General features: G+C 40.6%; 1 protein-coding gene across 1 annotated transcript; it reads left to right on the top strand.

The window, feature by feature from the left end:
* Window positions 1-1,887: 1,887 nt before the first annotated feature.
* DAPP1 (dual adaptor of phosphotyrosine and 3-phosphoinositides 1) lies at window positions 1,888-21,616 on the top strand. Its single transcript, XM_065736921.1, has 9 exons — window positions 1,888-2,000; window positions 9,587-9,709; window positions 12,587-12,720; window positions 15,836-15,966; window positions 17,761-17,808; window positions 18,105-18,167; window positions 19,853-19,938; window positions 20,425-20,512; window positions 20,899-21,616. Exons 1-9 carry the CDS (start codon window positions 1,945-1,947, stop codon window positions 20,959-20,961), a joined length of 792 nt encoding a protein of 263 aa, XP_065592993.1. The 5' UTR covers window positions 1,888-1,944; the 3' UTR covers window positions 20,962-21,616.
* Window positions 21,617-22,304: the final 688 nt, after the last annotated feature.

Genomic DNA, 22,304 nt, shown 5'->3' on the forward strand with positions numbered 1-22,304 from the left:
GTCTACTAACCTAAATTCTGAATAAACTGAAATTATTTAGGCAGTTGTTCTGCAAAAACTTGAAAACCTGGAAGGACCATTGCAATGCCAGGATCTGATGGCTTGCAGGACCCAGGTGATTCAGTCTCATCCAGAGATCCAATAATTTCTGCCCAGACATAGGCAAGTCTTCCCAAAATGCACTGTCCTAGCAGTAAGCACCGGGCAGTCTATCAGGCCTGGCAGCTGCAATGGCAAGTGTCAGCAAACTTCAAAGTCTGCCTGTAATGATGGAATTCTGTAATAGCCCAGAGTGACACAGAAGACAAGGAATAAGTACATAGGTAGCAATGTCACTAATGGATTTCCGCTTCCAATTTTGCTGGCCATAGTTTTCTTTCTGTTTAATTATGACCTGATTAAAATGATATTTTTAAATTTTTTAATTTTAAATTTTAAAATGATAGTTTAACTTTAAATTTAAATTAAAATGATAGTTTTTTTATTTCCCTCTTTCTTTTTCACCTGTAAGAAGACAGCTAGTTCCAGAAGACTTCAAGGCATTGTTTTTTTAATTAAATCACACTTTTTAGTTTATGATCACTGAAAGGTATGATCAGACATAAAACTATATACTAATTTTCGGGCACTTTGTTCTGCTGTTCCTTTCTGGGCTGCACAGCTAGTGTTGGAGCACTGCTGCTACCTACAGGTCTGCTCTGCACAGTGCTCAAAGCCAACACAAATTAAAGGGAGGAAGATTTTGTTCTTGGGAAGAGACCTACACCCTGTCACTACAGTCTGTTGGATTTTGTGAAATGTGAGCTGGCCACCTGTAGCCTTTCTGCTAAAGCACATAAGAAAAAACAAACCTACACGGACCTGATTAAACAGAAGGCAGATCCATGCTACATGACAGTTCAGTTTCTACTTTCATTTCTTTCTGTAAGCGAAGAGGAAATGTGCTCTCAGATGCGATGTAAGAGGAAGCATCTGCTCCAAGAGGGGAACCTTCTCCCACCGCAGTCACCAATGCACAAAATACGCAGGAAGACTGGAAAATATCTTCTGGTCTGCGCTGCTGAAATTTTAAGATAATTTGCGATATAATTAGAACTTGCTAAAATTTAATTGTGACTTGTCACTGTTTGGAATTTATGTAATTTCTTTTTTGTCTTTGTAATTTTCTTCCTCTCTTAGCTACATGGGCCAACAAGATAAGCTAAAGTGGACTCAGCAAAAGTAGTGCTGAAAACAAAGCAAACAGCCTTGAGAACAGGAGAACAAAAACAAATATAGAAACTATGGAGATGTTAAAAGCTCCTATTTAACTGGAAGTCGTAGATTTCAGGATCAAATTACCAGAGAGAATATCAGATCACAGGCTTCAATAAGAGATGGGGGAAGGGACAGTTGCAGGCAGAAAAAGTTCATTTATGAAGCAGCTGAATGTTTTGCTGATGATATGAATGGTCAGGCAAAGGAGAAGAGCATCCTGCAGCTGCGGAAAGCATGACTAGGAACTCCAATAGCAGGAGCTCAGGACGGGCTGATCTAAGGTACAGAAAATGCACGCAGCTTTTCCCATTACGGAGGCTAGGAAAGCTCTTGTAAAAACCAATTCACTGAGAGCATCAGGAGCACGAGGCTTATACTGAGCCCATTCCAAATTAATCTTAGCGACTATTCATGAGAAAGTAAGTCACTGTTCTGACCTCTTTCAATATCAGTTCTAGAAACAACTTATTTTCAGAGCTGGGCACGCAGTGAACACTTCAGTGTGTGTGACTGGAAAATAAATAGCGTTGTACCTCCCCTAACACCCCCCAAGAACGCCTTTTTTTTTAGTGTGTGATTTCTGTGAGGACTGCCCGCACAGAACTCGCCCCCGCCCCGAGGCACCGCCCGCACTTACCAGCGCCCCGCGGAGGCGGCCGCGGGCAGCCGGCGTTCCCCGGCGGGAAGATGACCCAGCGCCGGGAGCCGGGCGCCCAGCTGGACGAGGAGCTGAGGGCGCTGGGGTAAGCGGAATGCGGCCCAGATCCGCGCCAAGGGGGCGGCTGAGGGGTGCGAGGGTCCCCGCGCAAGATGGCGGCCGCGGGGCAGCCGGCACTTAGGTCTGGCTTCGGTCGTCAACGTTCGGCGGCGTGTTCTAATGGGCGCCCCTCAGGGCTGAGCCTGCGCTTCTCGGGGTGCCTTCTGCCTCGGCGCGCGGACTGGCCGGGTCCCTGCTCACCCAGCACCGCACCCCGGGGCACCTGTGCTTCAGCTGCAGGCGCTGTTGGCCCCTGGGAAGGTGCCACCTTCACTCCCAAGCAAAGCCCAGCAGCAAAAAGAAGACACGGGTTGCAGCAGATGCTGCTCCCTCCCCACGGCAAGCCGGGTGTCATGGCTCGCCCACTTGACAGCTCCAGCTAGTTTTGCTTTCCTCACCCAGAAGGCTAGCAAGAGTTTTTCCCACAGAAAGCTTTGCTGCAGATGGGGAGAAGTGGAGGATGGACAGCAGCACTGCGTAGCCAGGGAGGGAAGGGTCTGTGGTAGCTAAGATCTTCACTTATTGAAGAGCTTGGGCTGCGAAGAGTTGGAATTGCCATCTCAGCACAGCTAATCATTTTCCATACTTGGAAGCACCTGTTAATGAAGTGGCTGTTACTGAAGAATCTAACATACTGAATGAGGTAAAGTCACTTTCATAATGGTGTCCAGAGTGCATCATTTGCATTCCCGGCATAGGTGTAAGATTACTCAAATAAATGAGTAAATAAAAACAACAACAACAAAACCCTACAGGAAAATTAAAAACAAACTCCAAAAACCTTGAGCTGCAGGTGCTACTGAAAATGAGACTCCAAATTGCTAAACTTCTTTTCATTTAAACTAGATGGCTTGAGTTGATCTGTACCAGTGACCTGAACTTACAGATCACTTTGTTTGAAAGTTCATTCTAATAGATGGTTCTAATAGATGGACCCGTAGGACTGCAGCCCAACGTGGTACAAAAAAGAAAAGACAACCGAGTGAAAAAGCTACCAAGATGCATTTTTAAAGCTGAAGCTTATTTTTTTTCTGCTCTAGGGAAAAATATAAAACTTTTTACCGTACTACAAACCCTTAACACACAGTACATTGAATTAAATGAACTAAAACTGAATAAGCAATGCTAAGCAAGGGCTCCCTTCAGATGATTAAATAAAGCCTTTTTTTCTTTACAAAGATGACTTTTTCTTTTCCTTCTTTTTTTTTTTTTTTTTCTAAGGAGGAAAAAAATCTCACAAACCAAACTTTTTCATTCCACAGACATTGACATTCAACCTTTTTTTTCTTAAAAGTAATCCCTATTGCTATGGCAATGATGGGCTCCCTTACACCCAACATAGTTTCTAGCACTACTGAGTCCTAGTTTCAGTGAGGAATATATGTCATTACCATTGTAAAGACCAACAGAGAAAGGACTCATTCAAATGAGGAGCAGCTTTGATGTTCATATACCTTTTGGGGCAAACTGGAGTGGGTTACTTTAGACCTTCTGCTTTGCCATGCAAAATTCAAAGAAGATAGAGGAGATTTGAAGAAGTGTGATATGGGAAGCACTTTAACGGGAAAGAAATGGGTGACAGAATAACCTCAGTTTACCAGATCAGCTGGTTACCAAAACTGAAAGTTGACAACCATGCAGATGATTATACAGTACAAAACCTATCTGGCGCTGCTAGACTTGGAGGATCTCATATGTGCCGGGCTTGTTTAGATTAATGCTCCCATAATTACTACATTGTTGAGAACAAGGCAGGAAGGAGGAAGAAGATAAAGTCAATACACTCAAGCCCCTATCTTTTTTTGTCCCTGCTAGGGGTACACCATCCATAACAAGTTTATTAATTCAGGTTTTTTAACAGTCAAAGTTACCTTCAGGGATAACCGTAGTCACTAAGAGATCTAGGCATGCATACAGCTGTTTATCAAGTTGTTCTAGTGCTCTCTAGAGCCTCAGTATTTATAAAGATGAACTTTTTGAGCCTTTTCATCACAAAAGAGAAAAAGTATGATGGAGTTAACTTTTTTCCACCCCCTCTCCCCTCTTTTAAACTGTATCTTTCATACATTCAGTCTGAGGGAAGATGGTGGCTTGTTTATTTGGAATCCTCTACACTATTTGAGAGCTTTAGTGTTCAGATAGTCAAGCTCAAAATGGAAATCCAGAGTACTGTCAGCATCATTGTCAAAGTGTTTATAGGTGGAACTAATGCTAAAGGAGGATCAAAATCAGAACATATGTTGTCAAAAATAAAAAAAATCATTACTTCTTTAACTTCTTTACTAAGTGTACAAATGCCATTTAAAAGGGAGCTCTGAAGTTTTTCAAGAGACATGTATATTGATATAAAGGAAACTGATCTTGTGATTCTCCTTATGAGGTCTCCATGGACATTACTGGAGTCGGCTCTTTTTCCAGTTGCATTTACTGCTAAATGAGCCTGTTTATATTGCAGTGTGAACATCATGTAGCTGATCACATATAACATGAGTTTGGGGAATTCCACACTGTATTTCTTGCATTTGCGTAGGAGATGAGAATGTGGACTGTCTGGTTTTCTAAATAATTACAGGCTGGTTTGGTAACATATCTTCAGTCTCAAAATGGCTTTGGCAATACTAGTGTATTTTCTGTCTTTCAGGAATGAAAAAAATGGGGGAACAAAAAGTTTTTGTGACATTCTTCTTTCTCATCTGTTGTAGCACAGCTTTTATGCTTCTTCCGCTCTAGGTTTGATAGCATTGTGACAGATGGTGTTTGTATGACTGAACAGTACTCTCTTTAGTAAGAAAAGAGATTATTTCACAGGCCTAAATCAGTTTATGATAAAATTTAGTTCTGGATTGAGGAACTGATATGAGCAGGACAGGGCAAATGGTCAGATTTCTTAACCTGTAATGATTATAATATAAACAGGAGCAAAATTAAAACAGTTAGTAAGTTGGCAAAAGAAGTGAGTGAAAATCAGAACAAAGTCAGTTGGGAGAGCAGAGTGGAAATAGAAGTGAAAAGCAGAAGCTGAACTTAGAAAAAGCCTGCAGATAGTAGACATGAATGTTAAGGTTGAATGCACTGAAGTCACTTCCTTGTATTTCTATTTTTTAAATTATTGTTCCTATGACATGGCACCCTTTTTTTCCAACGAAGTACTTCACATGAGTGTGTGATTAGGTGTAACACATCAAAACTAAGTTTCAATGTGACACATGGAAACTATCTCTAATAAACATCATTTTTGGTTGCCTGCCACATGTAACTCCTCTTGGCATTTTGTAGGTTCTCTTGAGTTATCAGAATCATTAAGGTTGGAAAAGACCACTAAGATAACCTAGCCCAACTGTCAACCACTAAACCACGTCACTCAATGCAATGTATATCAACTTATGTACCATTAAAAACATTGACAAATCATCATTTTTAATGGTATTATGTACAAAGAGCCCTTCATGATTTTCAGATGATAGGTAGTGTTTCCAGGGTTTTTGACTAGGGGAAAAATAAAAAAGAATAAACCTGACAAACTCGATCTGGAAGTTACTGACATTCAGCATGCAGAGACTAGAGAAGCCAGTGAAGCCATTATACGGAGTCATTTTTGGATTAAAGGCACATGAAGAGCATCACGTACAGCCAAATGAGAAAAATCAAGCAGTACAGTATGCTACTCCTTTAACAAAGTGTGGGAATACTTCAGGACTAGTATATAATATAATTTTGAAACGCAAGAAAATTCAACTTGCTGTGGTAGAGTATATGTTTTATACCTTGAAATATGAAAAACCTGCCAATATCCATCACCATAAAAAAGGTTAAATAGCTGTTGTGAATAATTTTGGAATGAAGTCCTATTGAGATCACTTCTAGATCACTTCCTTGTGATGAAGAACTTGAAGATTTATGTTCCTTTTTGGAGGTAAATGAGAAGTGATGTAGTTTGCTCTGTTTCTGTGTAGCACCTGCAGCCTAGGCAGCCACAGTGCTATCCACAGGACAACCTAGCTTAACATGGAGAATCTCCTTCTCATTTCCAAGAAGGAACTTTGAAGTTCCTGACTTTTACAGGAGTGAACCAACATACAGTGTCTAACTCTGTCCAGGGTGTAACTACTTAAGAATATAATCAGATAAAGACACAAGAAATAAGCCAAACATCTGCCTACTGCTCTTATCTGATAGCAAGGCATACATCAGAGTTAAGCATCGCTTCAGACATGAAAAACAAATGGCAGCCAAAACTTTCTGCTGTGCTTACTACTGCTACTAAATATCTTTAATTTTTTACAGTGAGGAAAAGTGAGTGCTTCTACTGGATGGTCAGCAGTTTACATATAGAAATGGCTGAGAAGAGTTAGCCAAGTCCCTCAACACTTACCCTTAGGTCAACTATAGTTGAATAGTTGAGTGCTTATGTTTCTTGTGTACTTCAGTATTGTTAAAAATTGTTAATCCTGATTCTGGCTGTAGCTTCATTCACCAGCCTCTATTTACAGGGGCTAAAAAGTGTTTTAGAAGAAATATCAGTACAATTTATAGAATTACCAAGGTTGGAAAAGACCTCCAAAATCATCCAGTGTAACAGTCCACCTATCACCAGTATCTCCTCACTAAACCACATCCCTCATACATCATCTAAATGTTTCTTGAACACCTCCAGGGACAGTGACTCCACTTTCCTGGACAGTTGAATTGCCAACAGCATTACTGAAAAAGGTGGATACCTTGCATAAAAACTTTGATCTGTAGGGGACATAGGAATGAAGTTTCAGTAATGTTTTTCTTCAATATACTTTGAGTTATTAAAGAATAAATGAATGTTTTGAAGAAGGTTTTCTTACCTAAAGAGGAAATCCCTCACCACAAACACTACTACAGTGTGCTTCTGATTACTGCCACCATGTAGAGAGATCTAGTCACTGCATTAGCTACACAGATCTTGACTAGAAGAGCTTGTCATGTCAGCACACCCTTCTCTGGGATTGCATTGAGAAGCATGCTGCAGTGATACAGGTACAGCTTATGCTGTGGCCACCAGTTTCCCCATAGTGAGAGTCACATTGGTGCCTAGTTGAGCAAATACTTAGGACCAAGCTGTGCACTGGGATGTTTTTTCCCCCCATCTTGACATGGAAGCCCTTCCTACACTGTCACTGATATGATCTAATCTAAAAAGTAGTTTGGTTTCTGGAAACATGATATTTCCAAAGAGAAGCAAAGATAATCTCAGCAGTGCAGCAGGCCTGCCTTAAGACATGCTGTCTGTAGGCCCAGAAGATGCCTCCACTCTGAAGAGCAGAAGTAGTAGCATGGTTCTTCAGCAACACACAGTGATCCAAAAGAAAAAAAAAGGAAAAAATTAAAAACAAACAAACATGGTTTTTAAATTGTACCAGTTTTCATATGATTGGGGCAAATTTTTAATGGCCATTTTCTTATCAGAATAGAGTAACATGACCATTGTTACTGATCAAGCCATCCATGACAACAGATGAAGAAAAAAATAGCACTGAACAAGACAGCCAATTTGACACTGGGAGATATGTTATTGCTTCACTTTTTAAAGTTGAATAAAGATGACCACAGTCACACCTGAGGGATTTTTGTCTGCAAAAGCACATTTCCGTAAGAAGAGTGATGCAACTTTTTAAGCTGGTTTAAATATCTACTTCCTGCCAATGTCTTTTTCCCAAGTGGGTGGTATGACTTTCTCCTCCCTTTGGTGGTAGAATGTCATTAAGTCACTCTTGCATGTAAAGACAGCACATGTAAACAGTGCATTTAATAAACATGACTGACTTGTAGTTTAAATTCTTCATAGAAGACTTCTTGGAAATAATAGCACCCGTACAAATGACCTTCTTTATGAAAATGACCATTCACAGATTTTCTGAACGTTTCTTTGTCACAGAAGTGAGAGAAAACACATTATGAGGTTGCGCTCAAGACACAATGTCATCTTCTCAGCTGTAGATCCCGCTTTTACCCTGCGTGTCAATATGACCCTCATCACATCAGAACAGATCTGACCTTTGACTGTTACTTACTTGGGCAGTTAATCCTAAAGCAGATTTTGGCTGACAGGTGTTTCAGAGGATGACAGTTTGATCTTTAAATACTTATTATTTTATTCTACTGTGTGGATGGTCCACAGAGCACGTTCTAGAGCCAAAGCAGCAATACTCTGCCTGTATTGAGTTTCACATGGATCTTGTCTTCCACAGGATAGAAACAGTCTGAAATCTCTCAAAGCCATTTATCAACCAGCTGTCCTTTCAGATAGGCAGCCATCTAAATTCAGAGGTAAACATCTGTGGAAGATGCCAAGATTTCTGTTCATCAGAAGCTGCCACTAAAGGAGAAAGAGTGTATAGTTACACAATTTCAGTTTGAAGATTATTGCAATATGAACATCAGAAAGTACTGTGATCCAGCTTCTGCTGTCAGTCAATCTCAGTTTCAAGAACTGAAATGTAATGACTTTGGCCCCGCAATTATAGGCACATGTTTTTTAAAGGAAGGGGATGGGGAAGCAGCACCACTCCCATATGGACAAGGGGAAGGGTATTAGAGGTACTGCATTCTGTCCTCTACCAGGAGCTATGGTGTGTGTACATATAGTTATTGTTAATTTTTGCCTACAGCCTCTCTTAGAGGGTTAGGGCTTTAGCTTTCTATAGCCACATCCCTTTTTCTGTGACCAGTCTCAGAAATGGTTCTGATGAGACCCTTTTTCCATTGAAAGAAATAAGACATTTCTGTTCTAAGTCAGTCTGGACAGAAACAAGCTTGTAAGAAGCACTTTGTGGTTTTCATCACTTTTTTTTTTTTCCCCAAAACATTCCATGTGGATTCCTCATGGAATTTTTCATACATAAAAAAGTACGAAGTGCATTTTCATTGAAGTCAAGTGAAGCAAACGTTCAGCAATTTGTTGCATTGCTCAGATCACATACAGCTCAGTGATGGCAAAGTTCCTAAATTTTCACTTCAGATTCTGTTGGTTAACCTTCTCCTCCCCTCCATTCCTTCCTCCAAAAAGGTTATGCTTCAAATGAAAGCATCAAGTTTAGGCAAATCTGTTTAGTTGCAGATATTAGCAGTGCAGATTAACTGAGTTGTGGGAAATAGAGTTTGGGAGGATATTCTTTTTTTTTGTTTTTTAATTTTCAGTTGTTCCCTGTTTGCTCCAAAAGAAGAAACGTACTAAAGTGTGTAGATTTTTAAGAAGTAGAGATTCTGCAATTAGACAAATGGTCCCACATACCCCCAGAATTGCTTTCACCTTATTAGAGCACACCTAGGTAATATCTTAGTCATTACACTGTCAGCTCTTTGTAAATTGCAGGAGAATTATAACTATGAAATTACATAAAGATCATGTTGTAAACTTGTCAAAAGGAGGCTGCTGAAAGGGGTGCAGTCCTTTGCAACCTGTGTTTGCTTGCTAGAAGAATAACTCAGTTGTAGCAGAGTTAGAGCCAGTGCTGCTTGTTTCTCCAACTCAGCTCCAAAACTCAGCAGAAACTGTCAGCTAAGAACAGTGAATGATGCCTTAAACCCCTTGTGTCTTCCCAGGTGGTATCATTATAACCTTACTCGACATGCAGCAGAAGCCCTACTTCTTTCCAATGGGAAGGATGGAAGCTATCTCTTGAGGAAGAGTAATGAAAGGGAAGATTTGTATTCCCTCTCTGTAAGGTAGGGAATGAACAGAAGCATCTATCTCATGGTACCTACATGCTGGCACATTAAAATTTTTCACTGAACTCCCACATATGTTTGCATCTCACATACTGATATAACTTCAGATTTCATTTTAGGACCCAAGCTACTTGAATATATGTTCCTAAAGATGTAGTCCTGTTGAGTGACATTAGAATAAAAAAACTCCAAATATGCACTAGATTTGGAAAAGGCTATCATTTTTTTCCAAAATTTGAGCTAACTTTACTAGGAAAAATATTTAATGAACTGGCATAGATGTTCTGTCTGCATGGTAGAAGTCTGCATGACAGTTATGACAGTTAAAAAACGTCAGATAGATAAAGAACTTTTTACAATGAAGAAAGTGATAAATAGAGAGTAAATTTAACAGTTTGTCGATTATAAATTCACAGTTTCTGGATCTCTGAAACTGTCATCCAGATAATTCAGTGATTTACCGGATGGTTTTACTCCTCTAAGTCTGGGCTAAGACTTGTTTTTTAGCCAGTAGTGTAGAACTGATTCAGGTAGTATTAGTATTTCCCCAGTTACAGAAGTATCACTGTTGAAATCATCAGAATTTCAGCTATTTATATCAGTTCAGGACAAAACCAATAGAAAGCACACTTAGCTACTGAATTCACTACTGAATCATGTTGCAGGAAACCTTAAAAAGCCAAGAAGCAAAGAAGCCACAGTATTTTAGGCAGGCAACATGAGACACATGCATTAGACATACAAAGTAGTTGCTACCTGTCAGCTGCATCGAGGTAACCAGCCTTTAGTCTCCAGTGAACGTTTAAGCTATTGCATTCATGCTCATTTCTACCTCATATTAAGCCTCTGAACTACACCTCTGCTGAATCACAGTAACTTTTTAAGCACAGATCATTTGGATATATACGCTAATGCTGCTTATTCACAACCCTCATAGATGGGAACAGAATTGCAGAATTGTAGGGGTTGGAAGAGACCTGTAGAGATCAAGTCCAACCCCCTGCCAAAGCAGCTCCCTAGCCCAGGTTGCACAGGTAGGCGGCCAGGCAGGTCTTGAATATCTCCAGAGAAGAAGACTCCACCACCTCTCTGTGCAGCCTCTGCCAGCGCTTTGTCAGCTGCACTGTGAAAAAGTTCCCATGCACATTTGTGTGGAACTTCCTATGCTTCAGCGTGTGGCCATTTCCCCTCGTCCTATCTCCACACACTGCTGAGAAGGATCTAACCTCGCCCCTTTGCCTCCTACTCCTTAGATATTTGTGGATGTGGAACACAGCAGTTGTTCTGATAGGAGATGAAAACTGAAGTGTTAGTGAAAATACACTTGCCATTTTAACAGATTCTAGGCTTAAGATACCTAGTAGAGAAGTCTACTCAAGGCCAATTCCAATTTGCTATTCAGCTCTTGTAGTAATGATCAAGATTTGCTCTCTGCATCACTGTACGCAGGGTATTCCATACCTGAGTCTGGAGGATGGCCTTTTACTCTGTTACACAAGTTTCATGGTGGATCAGCTCCCTAGAAATACTTACCTGCATTTCAAGATGTTTTATTTTATCTTATTCTGCTGTATCAGTTGTTTTTTATTTTATAATACTATAACTTCATTTTGGAATAGGTAATTCAGTTCTGTTCTGATGTCTTACAGGAAGAGCCCTTTTAGAAATTGTAGCTTTCATTTTCTTCTCTCCTAAAATTCCTTTACTTCCCTTTTTGCCTCTCATCACTGTCATTTTTAAGACACATCCCTTGCAGCATTAGTTGACAGCTGTAAGAGGAGGACAAGGAGAAAGATCACATACTGCCTGAAACCCTATCTCCCAGCTAAATTAGCCAACTTCAAAAAGGAACTAAAGTAGAAGGAAATAGAGTAGCAATTGTTCTAATTGCAACATTGTATTTCCTGTGAAATTAAATGAAAAGGTGAAGACCCTGTAAATTGCAACAAACCATTGCAGCAGCTGTTTGTTAGCTGGAGAGTCAACACTTGGCTAGCAGGCATTGCATCTGAGCTGATGGTAGGGCGAGGCACAGGAGAGATTATTAGAACATGGCACCATAGAATGTGCCTAACTATTGTTCAAAGAGAAATACCAGTTTGAAATTACGATCTCCTGTAGAAGTATCAATAAACATTAGAAAAGATATTAATAAACCCCCTTTCTTATTTTATCAGTATATTTGCTGCATGCATTTTTCCTGAGCCAGACTTCTCTCTGATCTGCTTTGGATGCTGGTAGTATTGACATAAGTCACTTTTTCACAGAAATGATGCTTGCTCTATGCGCTTCACTGACTTCTGAAGGCAAAATAAGTACCATTCCAGGAAGTGAAGCCTTGCACACTTCTCTAAATAACACCAGCTTGCATAAACGAATGGTGTTACTTCTGATTCACATTTGACAGTGCCCAGCACAGCGCAACACAGAGACAGAGAGAGCAGACAAATTGTAAAGCCTTCATTGTTCAAACAAAGCAGAGTGTGAGATTGGAATAACACCTGAAAAGTAAAGCGAGTACTTCAAATAGTAGAGGGAAACTGTGCAGAGTAAAGCCAGGTAAAAGAAGATCATCAACCTGCCTAGACAGAAACCTGGAAATCTTGTCTAAAGTCTTCTGCTGATTTGCAACAAGATTAACTAACTTGGTCTTTCGAGGCTTTCACTACCCTCATCTGCAAAGCAGCAATTATATTTTCTTAATGAGTTTGACTCTCAGATGCAGTGACTATGAGTGAGGGACAGTAGCAGCAGCAGTATTACTGCTAAGACTGACTTTGTGCTGGATGTCCTGTAGTAGAAGCTACCGTTCAAGGATTTTACATGCCAAGTATCTTTTACAAGTCCTCTACAAGTTCTCCTTTTCTGTTGTAGGGGAAAAGACTCTGTGAAACATTTTCATGTTGAATATACAGGAACTTCACTCAAATTTGGATTTAATGAATTTTCCAGCCTGAAGGAATTAGTCATGCATTTTGCAAATCAGCCTTTAATTGGTAGCGAAACAGGTAAGTAGAGCTCTGTTTTCAGACATGCTTGCAGCTATGCTTCACACAGATCTGAGTAAAAGGAGTTTCTGCTTGTTACAAGGTAGAAACGTTGCAGAAGTGTTCCTCTTCAGAAATTCCTGAGATAAAGATATCCCTCCTCACAAACACTTTCAAGTATGCTGAAGACAAACTACATGCAACCTTACTGGGTTTTTGCTAGCTAGGGACATATGGTACTTTCTCTCTGAGAACTGAAGATAGATAGTTCTTGAAAACAGGCATGTGATGGATGGAGCAGTACGTTCTTATAAAGGACAAAACCAAAGCAGAACGTTTAGCTAGTGAGAAGGTACAGCTTTGCATATAAAATTAAAATCTTCCAAAAAGAATAAGTAGAAAAAGGACCCGAAATTGTTTTGCTCCACTGTTCTTCAGTCAAGCAAGTGATACGCTCCACTTTCCTGTAGGAAACATGCCCTGTGTTATCTCTTGCTTTCTCTGTTTACAGCAGGTCAGCCTGCTGATCTTATCCCGCCATCACACTGATTTGTGTTGTTTTAAAAATAAGAGAAAAGCACAGGTTTCATTAGCAGCCAGCATGCTAATTGAATTAAGTGTCAAAACATTAAACTCTGTTCCTACAAGTGACTTGAACACTACACTGCCACACTGGGATCCCACAACAAGTAGGTGTGTGTTAGCACAGAAGTCCCAGTTTTATATTAAGCTTCAAAGGTGAGAGCTGACAATAAGATGGTAAAAGTTAATGCCAAAAATTTTAGTATCCCATGGAAAAAGTATGTGCAAGTAGTTCATACATACTCAGTGAAATACTCAAAGTGACCAGCTAAATGCTGGTTGTCACTTGCAATAGCTGGAATATATCACACAGTAAATAAACACCAGTGCTCTTCTAATGCAAGCAGATCACAAGCATTAAATTTGAATATTGATTTATAAAATATTTTACAAACATAATGCAGCACTACACACAATACTGCACTTGTGTTTTTCAGAGCATTCTCTTAAGCTGTTTTGATGTGTGCTTAGAACAGTTTGTATCTGTATTCTTTGTGCCAAAATGAAATGGTTCCTGCAAAAATCAGACATGCACCTGCAGGCCTAACTCTGTAGAGATTCTAGATGACAAGGCTGTACTTTCCCATTCCGTCACTGCATCTATTGCAGACACTTGCAAATGAGGCTTGGATGTTACACCATCCCTATGAAAAGGATCAACACTACTGAATGATGTACTCACTTGCCCCCTTAAAGCTCTTAACTGGATTCTTCTAGCTCTGTAAAACCTCTAATTTATTTAAGTTTGATATACTACAGAGCAGGAAAAGGGCAGTTGAAGAAATCAAGAAATCCTCTACCTTCACTTATTGTGGGTAACAGCAGAGAGGAAGAGAATGACAGCATTTTGTGGGGGTGATAACTGCTGCATGCTAAGAGAAGGGCAGACTCAGAGTCCATTGTCAGCCAAGTGTCATCATGGCAGATTGACCAGTACAACGCAGCTGCATACAGCAGGCTTTCCAAAGAGCCAGCAGAAGTCTGATTTCTTAGGCCACACGTCCTTTCACCTTGTAAATCAGCTTTGGCTCAGGCACGAGCAGAATGTAGTTGGACCAGCTTTTCTTATCCGTTGTTGTTCTTACAAGCAATTTTATAGAGAAAGACTGAGGTCAGGAATGAGAGCAAAGCAAGATAGCATGAATACTTTTCATCTCCACCTTTCTTATGGACATGGTTTGATGAGAAAGCAACAGTGAGGTAAAATATATAAGAATTTCCATCATCTTCCATCCACTTCCATTCCATCAGTACTTACTGATCAAAGAGTCTGGTGTACCTCTTAAGATATACAACTAGATGCAGTAAAACAAAAGGTTTTTTGTTTTGTACTTGGATACCTTTGTACTGGGATAGCAGCAGGATTATACTTCCATACCCACAAACCTCATTTTCCTACAGCTTTATTTGCCACTCCAGATTGCTATGTTGACTTACATTCTTTTCTGCACATGCTTCCTCCTGAACTACAGATAAATTAAAAGGAAATTGAGACTACTATGTTCTGCTTCTTGGTCTGACAAGCTGAATCTATTCACTGACAATGTTTATTTAAAGTGAAAGATCAGAGTGCTGTTGTTACCCATTTGCTTTATTTATCTATTTTCTTTATTTTGAAAATATACAAAAGCTTTGTGTCATTACCCAGTCAGAAAAAAACAAAAGACTTGCAAACCTAACATGTCAAACAATGTGGTTCATTTCTGTTCCTTCTTAGAAAACAGATACCATGCACAAACAGCAAGAAGAATCAGTTACTACTGTTATACAGTCACCAAATGACCCTGTACAAGCATCTTTTGAGGAAAAAAAACATGGAGAGTTTAATAGAAAACAAATACAATAAGATGTTAAACTAGTCCAGCCAGTTCTGCAGCAGAGGTCTACAGTGTTCATACAATAAACCTGAGCCTATGCAACAGCTGAGGAATAGTTTCTATAGACTGGTGAGGGGGTGTGTCTCTATTTTCTTACTGATGCTAAAGCATTCTTTTCCCTTACAAGATCAGAGAGAATTAAACCAGTTTTGACTCCTGACCTATTGCAAGCTTAACATTGCTGCATATACCTGCATGCCTGCTAATAGGTATCAGTCAGTTACTTAAAAATAAAAAAATCACACTTCCACTTCCCTTTGTAGCCCTTCATATTACAAAATACAATTTAAACTTATTTCATATTTAAGTTATTCAAATCACCTGCAAGTTTTGAGTCCAAGTCTTTACCACCTCTAGCACTCCTCCTGCTTAACAGCTAACAACACCAATACAAAACACTAACATAGCAGCATTTAGTATGCTGTGATGTTTCAAAAATGTGATTAGAAGGTTCCTGTTTTGAGGAGGTTCTTCACTATAGGGAATAGTTTAATAGATTCATTGTTGTGAATGCAGCCTTTGCACAGGCAACATTACTGAGGTCTTAGGGAAGTTATTAGCTCTTATGACTCTCTAATTTTTAGGAAAGTAACCTATTTTGCATGCAGGCAGCTACTTCCAATTACTTTCTGTGCCTGTCTTGCCACATTACTCACTACTGCTCTTTTTCTCTCCAGGAACCTTAATTGTATTGAAGCATCCCTATCCACATGAAGTGGAGGAGCCATCTATTTATGAGTCTGTTCGAGTTCACACAGCAATGCAGACAGGAAGGACAGAAAATGATCTTGTTCCAAATGCTCCCTCAGTAAGTTGCTTTCTGGTATGAAAGGAGTTCGGTGGCCTGAGTTTAGTGTGATTGCAAGAGTGAGCTATGGAGTAATGCTGATAACTCATCACTGGATGTGCTCTGAAGTACAAGAAGTCTTTGCCAAACAAGGCAAAGCAGACTCACTAAAAGCAGACAAATAAAGCCTTTCATGGCTGGTACCTCAGACTACCAGTGCTGTCTGTAGCAAACCAAGGCGAGTCTGACCATCAAGCAAAGTATATATAATGAGATTTAGATCTACTGTGTTATCTTCTCTTTAAAATGTAGTCTTACCAGTAATATTATTAGGAATTAAAAAACAAATTCAAAAGACCTAATTGAGAAGTAATATGCTTTTCTGACAGCACTGGTCAGGCTGTATGCAACAATAACTATGTCAAGATGCACAGCAAGCCCTTGTTTTGGCAAGCCTTTAGCAGTGTACAGACTGGAATGAAGGAGATAGCACCTCTGATTCCACTCATCAGTTAAAAAGTGAGCTTTTGAAAATAAAAATAAAATGTATAGTCAAATATTCAGAAACAGATAAGGACATGTTTGAAAAGGGAAACCCAAAACTGAGTGCAGTGCAACTGAGTAAATGTATCCATATCCTGATAGATACATTATTTGATTTGTTGTTTTTAGCACTTTCTTATTTTGACTTTTTATTACCTTATAATGATCTCATTTTAAAGCAGAAAGATGGCTTGCTATATTCTAACACAGACTTGCACCCAAAATAGAGAGAGAAGAGCCTCTCAGCCCTAGTAAAAAGCAGTGTCATGTTAGAAGCTACAGCTTCCTGGTGTGAGAAACAAGAGAACATCTTCATATCCATTTGAGCCATCTGTTCTGATATCTGTGACTCACTTGAACAGTAATTAGAGACTTTAAGCCTCTAACCCCTATCTAAGGGAGACAGGTGGTTTGTCAAGAGCAGTATGGCTCAGAACACAGAGGAGAGTATTCTAATAACTTATAAACTTTTTGAACTCAGAGTTACATCAGTACTGGCTAAGAAAGTCCATACAAGAAACACTGTATGGGACATCCAACCATTCACAGCTGTGTTCCACATAAACCTCTAAAGAAACTAAATAAGGGAAGTCAACCCTATACAACCAATAAAATGCTATTGGGGAGGGGAAGCCAGTAGTAATAAATTTGACAATAATCTGGTTTCCAGGGATCATCAGTCTCACAGTCAGTTCTCTGCAGAAAGTTTCAGTGAAATCACAGGCTGCCAGAGGCACTCATGATAGCAGGCAAACAGTTCAAAAAGTATTTTTCAGCAAGCACAGTGACTGTAACAGCTCTTCCCTTTAGAACACACGACTGCTTGAAAGAAGAGAATCTAAGAAAGCACTTTCTTCCACCCATCTCTCGCATTTCATGAGAGATTTCTATGGGTAATGAGAGATTTCTATGGGTAATTCACTATCAGAAACCCCAGGTACTTCTGGCTACAACATGCAGAGGCAGACAACCAACTTCACTAGATGATCAACCATAATTGCATATATTTGGCTTCATTTAGCAGACAAGATGCAAGACAGAAGGTTGAATTAGAGAGGCATGGTGGAAGTATTTGTCTCTAGAGGCAGCAAAAGTTGGTCTTTATCCAAGTGGTGAGAAATAGGGCACTCAGCAATAAGGACAAGAGCAAGTGGTTACAGGAAGCTTCCTGAGAACAGGCTGCTCTTCCATCTATGGTTATAGGCAGAGGGGCATGTGAGAAATGGAAGAGCTCAGTCTCTAACCCCAATCCCTTTCCTTGTTACTTCACAGCTTGGTACAAAAGAAGGTTATTTGATAAAACAAGGCAAGATTGTCAAGGTAAGTAACCTCATATTCCTTGCTTCTACTCTGTAACTGCCCACTTGTTTCCATGAGCTGTAGCTGGATACCAGATTTGTTACTGCACCAGTTATGTTATAGTGTTACAGTGAATCTAGGGAGAACGCTGGTCTATGGGGATTTCCTTACGGGGGGGAGGAATAATCTGTGTTCTGTGCAACAGCAAAGCACAACTGTACAGAAGAGCAAGTCAACAGATTTAAAGATTTTTCTTTCCTAAGAAGTGTCACATTAAATTCTCACAAGACAATTACCATCTGTCTTTGATTTTTCAGAACTGGAAGACAAGGTGGTTTACACTGCATAGGAATGAACTTAAATATTTCAAAGACCAGACAGTAAGTAGCAAGTACCAGTTCTACCCTCTATAGCTGTACAGGGGCAACTGCAAAATCCTCCTGCTTCTGGCTTCCAAGATTACAGATTCCCATCCCATCAGAAGGATCAGACCTTTCAAAGTCAGAGTTTTGCTGGTGACCTTAACAAGCAAGCTAATAAGTTTCGCAGCTAGAAACCATCTCCTGTGCTCTATCAGTCTCACCTACAGGTCAGAATTGCTCTTTACAATGCAATTTTTGTTACTTTGTTCAGTGGGTTTCATGCTACCAGCACAGCTTTCATTGGTAGCCCTAACAGACAGGACTGTTCTCTGTTGAAGTATTTCTGCAAATACTACAAGCGTATTCTGCATTCCTTGGTTTCTTCATTTTAGTTCAAGCAGTTGTGCAGTTTACGTAAACTTTTTCAATTAAAGGAAATTCTTCCTTATCAATCTGTCTAGCACAAAGATTGATCTATTGCATCTGGGAAAAAGTTTGTCCTTACAGTTGTGTTCCTCTTTTAACTTCAACTGAGTAAGAATAAGAACTACCTTTAAAGTCCCTCCAAGGTGAATTACTGCATAAGTACAGCCAAACTGTTGATCACTGCCTAGCCCTCGTTCAAGAATCGTACGGATTTTAACACAGCAGCATACACCTGCCCTCTCACCCCCAACATTACCATCTATAAGCAGCTATATAGTACTCACAGGGCTTGCCGTTAATGCTCATTTCAGTTCAAACCACCTGGAATTAAACTTCCAGTGTAACATTCCGAAGAGCAGCACTCAAATGTTCAAATTGTTTTTGTGACTTACCGAGCAAGAACACATCTTAGTCAGAAACACAGGCTCCTCCTGCACAGCTCCAGCGGTTGTTGATGCTTCTGTTGTTGTACAGCTCACTGCTAGCCCTGGGTTGGCACTTATTGGTTCATCTCAACACATGCAGCTTTCTCATAACATACTGCATAACTACCAGCTATTGAGCCAGAGAAAGGCATATGGAAGGGTGAGAAAATACTCCGTATCCCTGATGAAGGACCACAGGAACTGGTGAGGGTGTTCAGACAGAGCAAGCAGCTCTTTCATTTCAGCCATCTCTTGTAAGGTGCTTAACGTGGTGAGATTAAGAAAAACAAATCAAAAGGACTTTCACGCCTAAAGAGAATAGAACTCCTAAGGGAGTACATCCCCACTCCCAAATGTTTCTGGGCCTATCACCAGAAAGCCACACACACTACTTCAATTCTCCTCTTCCCTTACTCAGCTTCAGCCTTTTAAAGCTCTTAGGAATTAATTAAATCTCGAGCAGCTGGTTAGAACTGATAAGATGTGTAACTATCTCCTTGTTTCTGTGAGCCTTAGCTGAATACCAGATCAGTTACTGCACCAGTTATGTTATAACTAATGACCCAAGCCCTTAGCAGTCTGTATCTAGCTCTGACTTCCTGCAGTAGTGCTGTCCTTTATCATTTGTCTGATCCGAACCTACTGTATTGCTTCATATGTTTAGCTCCATTCCTCCAATCCCAGAACTGATGTTAATTTGCTGGTTTGGGGTCACAGTGCTTGTACCTTTTATGCATGTACTCAAGAGAAACCCAGAGCACCTATAACAGTCTGTGTGCACTGGAAATGAACACAACTAGCCTTATATTTCATTTTCATGGGTTCCCATTATGAAATTATTTTATTTTAAAGGCCACAGAACCAATTCGGGCACTTGACTTAACTGAATGCTCTGCAGTGCAGTTTGACTATTCCCAAGAAAGAGTCAACTGTTTCTGGTAAGTTGCATTCTGCACTGTGCTGGGCAGGTCAGAGTAGCCAGGAGTTTCGGATGGAACCACTGGGTGCTCTTGAAAGCTTCCTGATCCTGAAGCCGGCCCTGATCTTACCAAATCTGACCACAGCCTCTGTCAGTTCTGCCAGAGTACTGCTGGGAAAAGGTTTTCTTGCATGATGGGGAGGACAGGCCTGTATTTTGTGGGCACCTTTTTTTCTAATCCTGGATATATATATAATCATCGAGGCGTGTGGAACTTAGTGAGGTGAGGTCCAGCTGGCAGTTGGGTCCCAATGGAATCTCTAAGTTCATGTTCCTGAGCTGTGGACTGTGAATGCTGGAGCCAGCCTTTCCTGTAGAAAAAGAAAAGCCTTGCTGCTCCACTCTGTCTCAGCCAGTGGTGGTGCAAACCAGTTGGGTTCAGTTTTAGGAGGGACTACTGCTTGTTCTAGCAACTTAAGGAGCAGTTCTATTTGTTTATTTACAGCTTAGTGTTCCCGCTAAGAACATACTACCTGTGTGCAAAAACTGGAATAGAAGCAGATGAGTGGATTAAAATACTGCGATGGAAACTGGTAAGGTGCTACTGCCACAGTAAATGCCCACCGCTAGAATATACCAGTGCTACAGGTTTCAGTATCTGCACAGAGAGAGTGCTGCTGTGGCTTCCAGGCCAACTAGACTGGATTATGGAGTTTTCATGTAATATAGGAGCCTGCTGACGTGCATTTTGGGATGCCTTTTTGATACTTTCGTTTGTTATGAAGAAGCAGTGAATTAATGTCATTAAAGTTGTTGCCGTGTAGGTAGTGTGCAGTATTGAACAGCACAGATTGCAGGTGTTGGGTCCTGAAGGAAAGAAGAAGACTTAAAAATGTTACTTCCTTAAAAAAATCAGTATCTAGCTTGGTTTCACTCACCCACATCCTCATGCAGGTAATGGGTCGCTTCTCTTTTCTAGTCACAAATACGGAAGCAAGTGGAGCAGCAGCGCAGCACACCCAGTTCCCAGCTGCACCCCTGATCCTTCCACTCTGCGGGCAGAAACTGCCCCTCACCCACAGGGAAGGCATCCGACCACAGGAAGACGGTTGCACGTCTCCATTACTTGCCGAGGGAACGTGCACGTGTGTCAGCCCGCACGCAGAGATTTGCATCCAGCTCTGCACACAGAGGATCTGTACGGCTGGCTGACTGCTTTCAGGCTGCTGAGTCACGTGTGGAGGCCATTGCAAAATCACAGCGTCAGTTTGCTGTGTGCAGCTTATGTCTGCAACGTGCTGTCATTCAGATGCCCGTTAACTGATCACAGAAGCAGTCATTTCAAAACTTCTGTGGCTATCCAGAGCCATCCTGAGAACTTACTGCACGCTCCATCACTAGTAACCGCAGACTGCAACGCTCAGCCTGTTATTTAAAGTTAGGCCTTTCTGGAAACGTTAAGTATTACTTTTGTATGGCCTGTTGGGGTCTAAGCCAAAAGCAGAATGCCAGAGCCAGCTACGTTTTTGTAAATAGTAACTACATTACCACCCACGGAATTAAACCTACTATTTCAAGACTCTTCAAGGTGATGGATGAGCAACACTTACTTCCAGTCAAGTATACTTTTGTACAGCTCAGATTTATACCGCAGTTATGGCTGTGAATGAACATTTGTTTCCAAGGGCTTGTACAGGAAACGGGAAGCAGTGTCACAAATGTGTGCTTGTTTACAAACAGAGGCCCTGAAAAAACAGGCAGCTAGTTCCCAGCACACATGTGCTGCTGCAGGACTCTGAGGGTGGATGAGTGAGCCTTGCTGGTGGCAGCCACCAACGTTTTAGCAGCATGGAGTTGGCTCCCCTATGCTTTGAAGAAGAACTGGATTTTGTATTTTTTTCCCCTCAAGAAGATAATGTGGTTTATAAAAGGTTTTACTCACAACTGTGATCAAGAATGAAGCACTGCTTGCTTTCCATCGAACTAGATGAGCAACAGTATCAGGAAAGCACAATATACACTAAAAAACATATACGTGTATGCATGTGTTTAAAATAGAGTATATTTTCTACATAACCAATGAAAACTTCTGTATGCATTTTGGAAGATTCAGCACACCTAAGTGTTGTGGCTCACCAGAGTTCAGAAGCATAAGCCTTGTACTTTGGTGCTATAATGGAAAGAGAGATTTGATGCTGGAGGGTCTCAAGGCCAGCATGGTCTGACCTCCCATCCAACCTGCTCCTCCAGGAGAGGTGGGGAGAGCACAGAGATCCCTCTCACTCTGTAATAGTGTCGTTTCTGATGAGACATTGCACACATGGAAACCTTGTCCCTGGGCAATGTGCAGTAGCAGCTCAGCGTTCAGTAGCTGCCTTTACTGTG

Source organism: Cyrtonyx montezumae, unplaced genomic scaffold, assembly GCF_038088225.1.
Source record: "Cyrtonyx montezumae isolate F1298 unplaced genomic scaffold, pur_monq_1.0 scaffold_2, whole genome shotgun sequence".
In the NCBI taxonomy this organism is placed as follows: Eukaryota; Metazoa; Chordata; class Aves; order Galliformes; family Odontophoridae; genus Cyrtonyx; species Cyrtonyx montezumae.

What these genes read in the sequence shown, in the direction of transcription:
- DAPP1 (XM_065736921.1), top strand. Translation starts at nt 1,945, where the DNA reads ATGACCCAGCGCCGGGAGCCGGGCGCCCAGCTGGACGAGGAGCTGAGG. An exon ending in GAGGAGCTGAGGGCGCTGGG is followed by an intron (nt 2,001 to 9,586) that starts GTAAGCGGAATG and finishes GTGTCTTCCCAG; the next exon opens with GTGGTATCATTATAACCTTA. An exon ending in AATATTTCAAAGACCAGACA is followed by an intron (nt 18,168 to 19,852) that starts GTAAGTAGCAAG and finishes TTTATTTTAAAG; the next exon opens with GCCACAGAACCAATTCGGGC.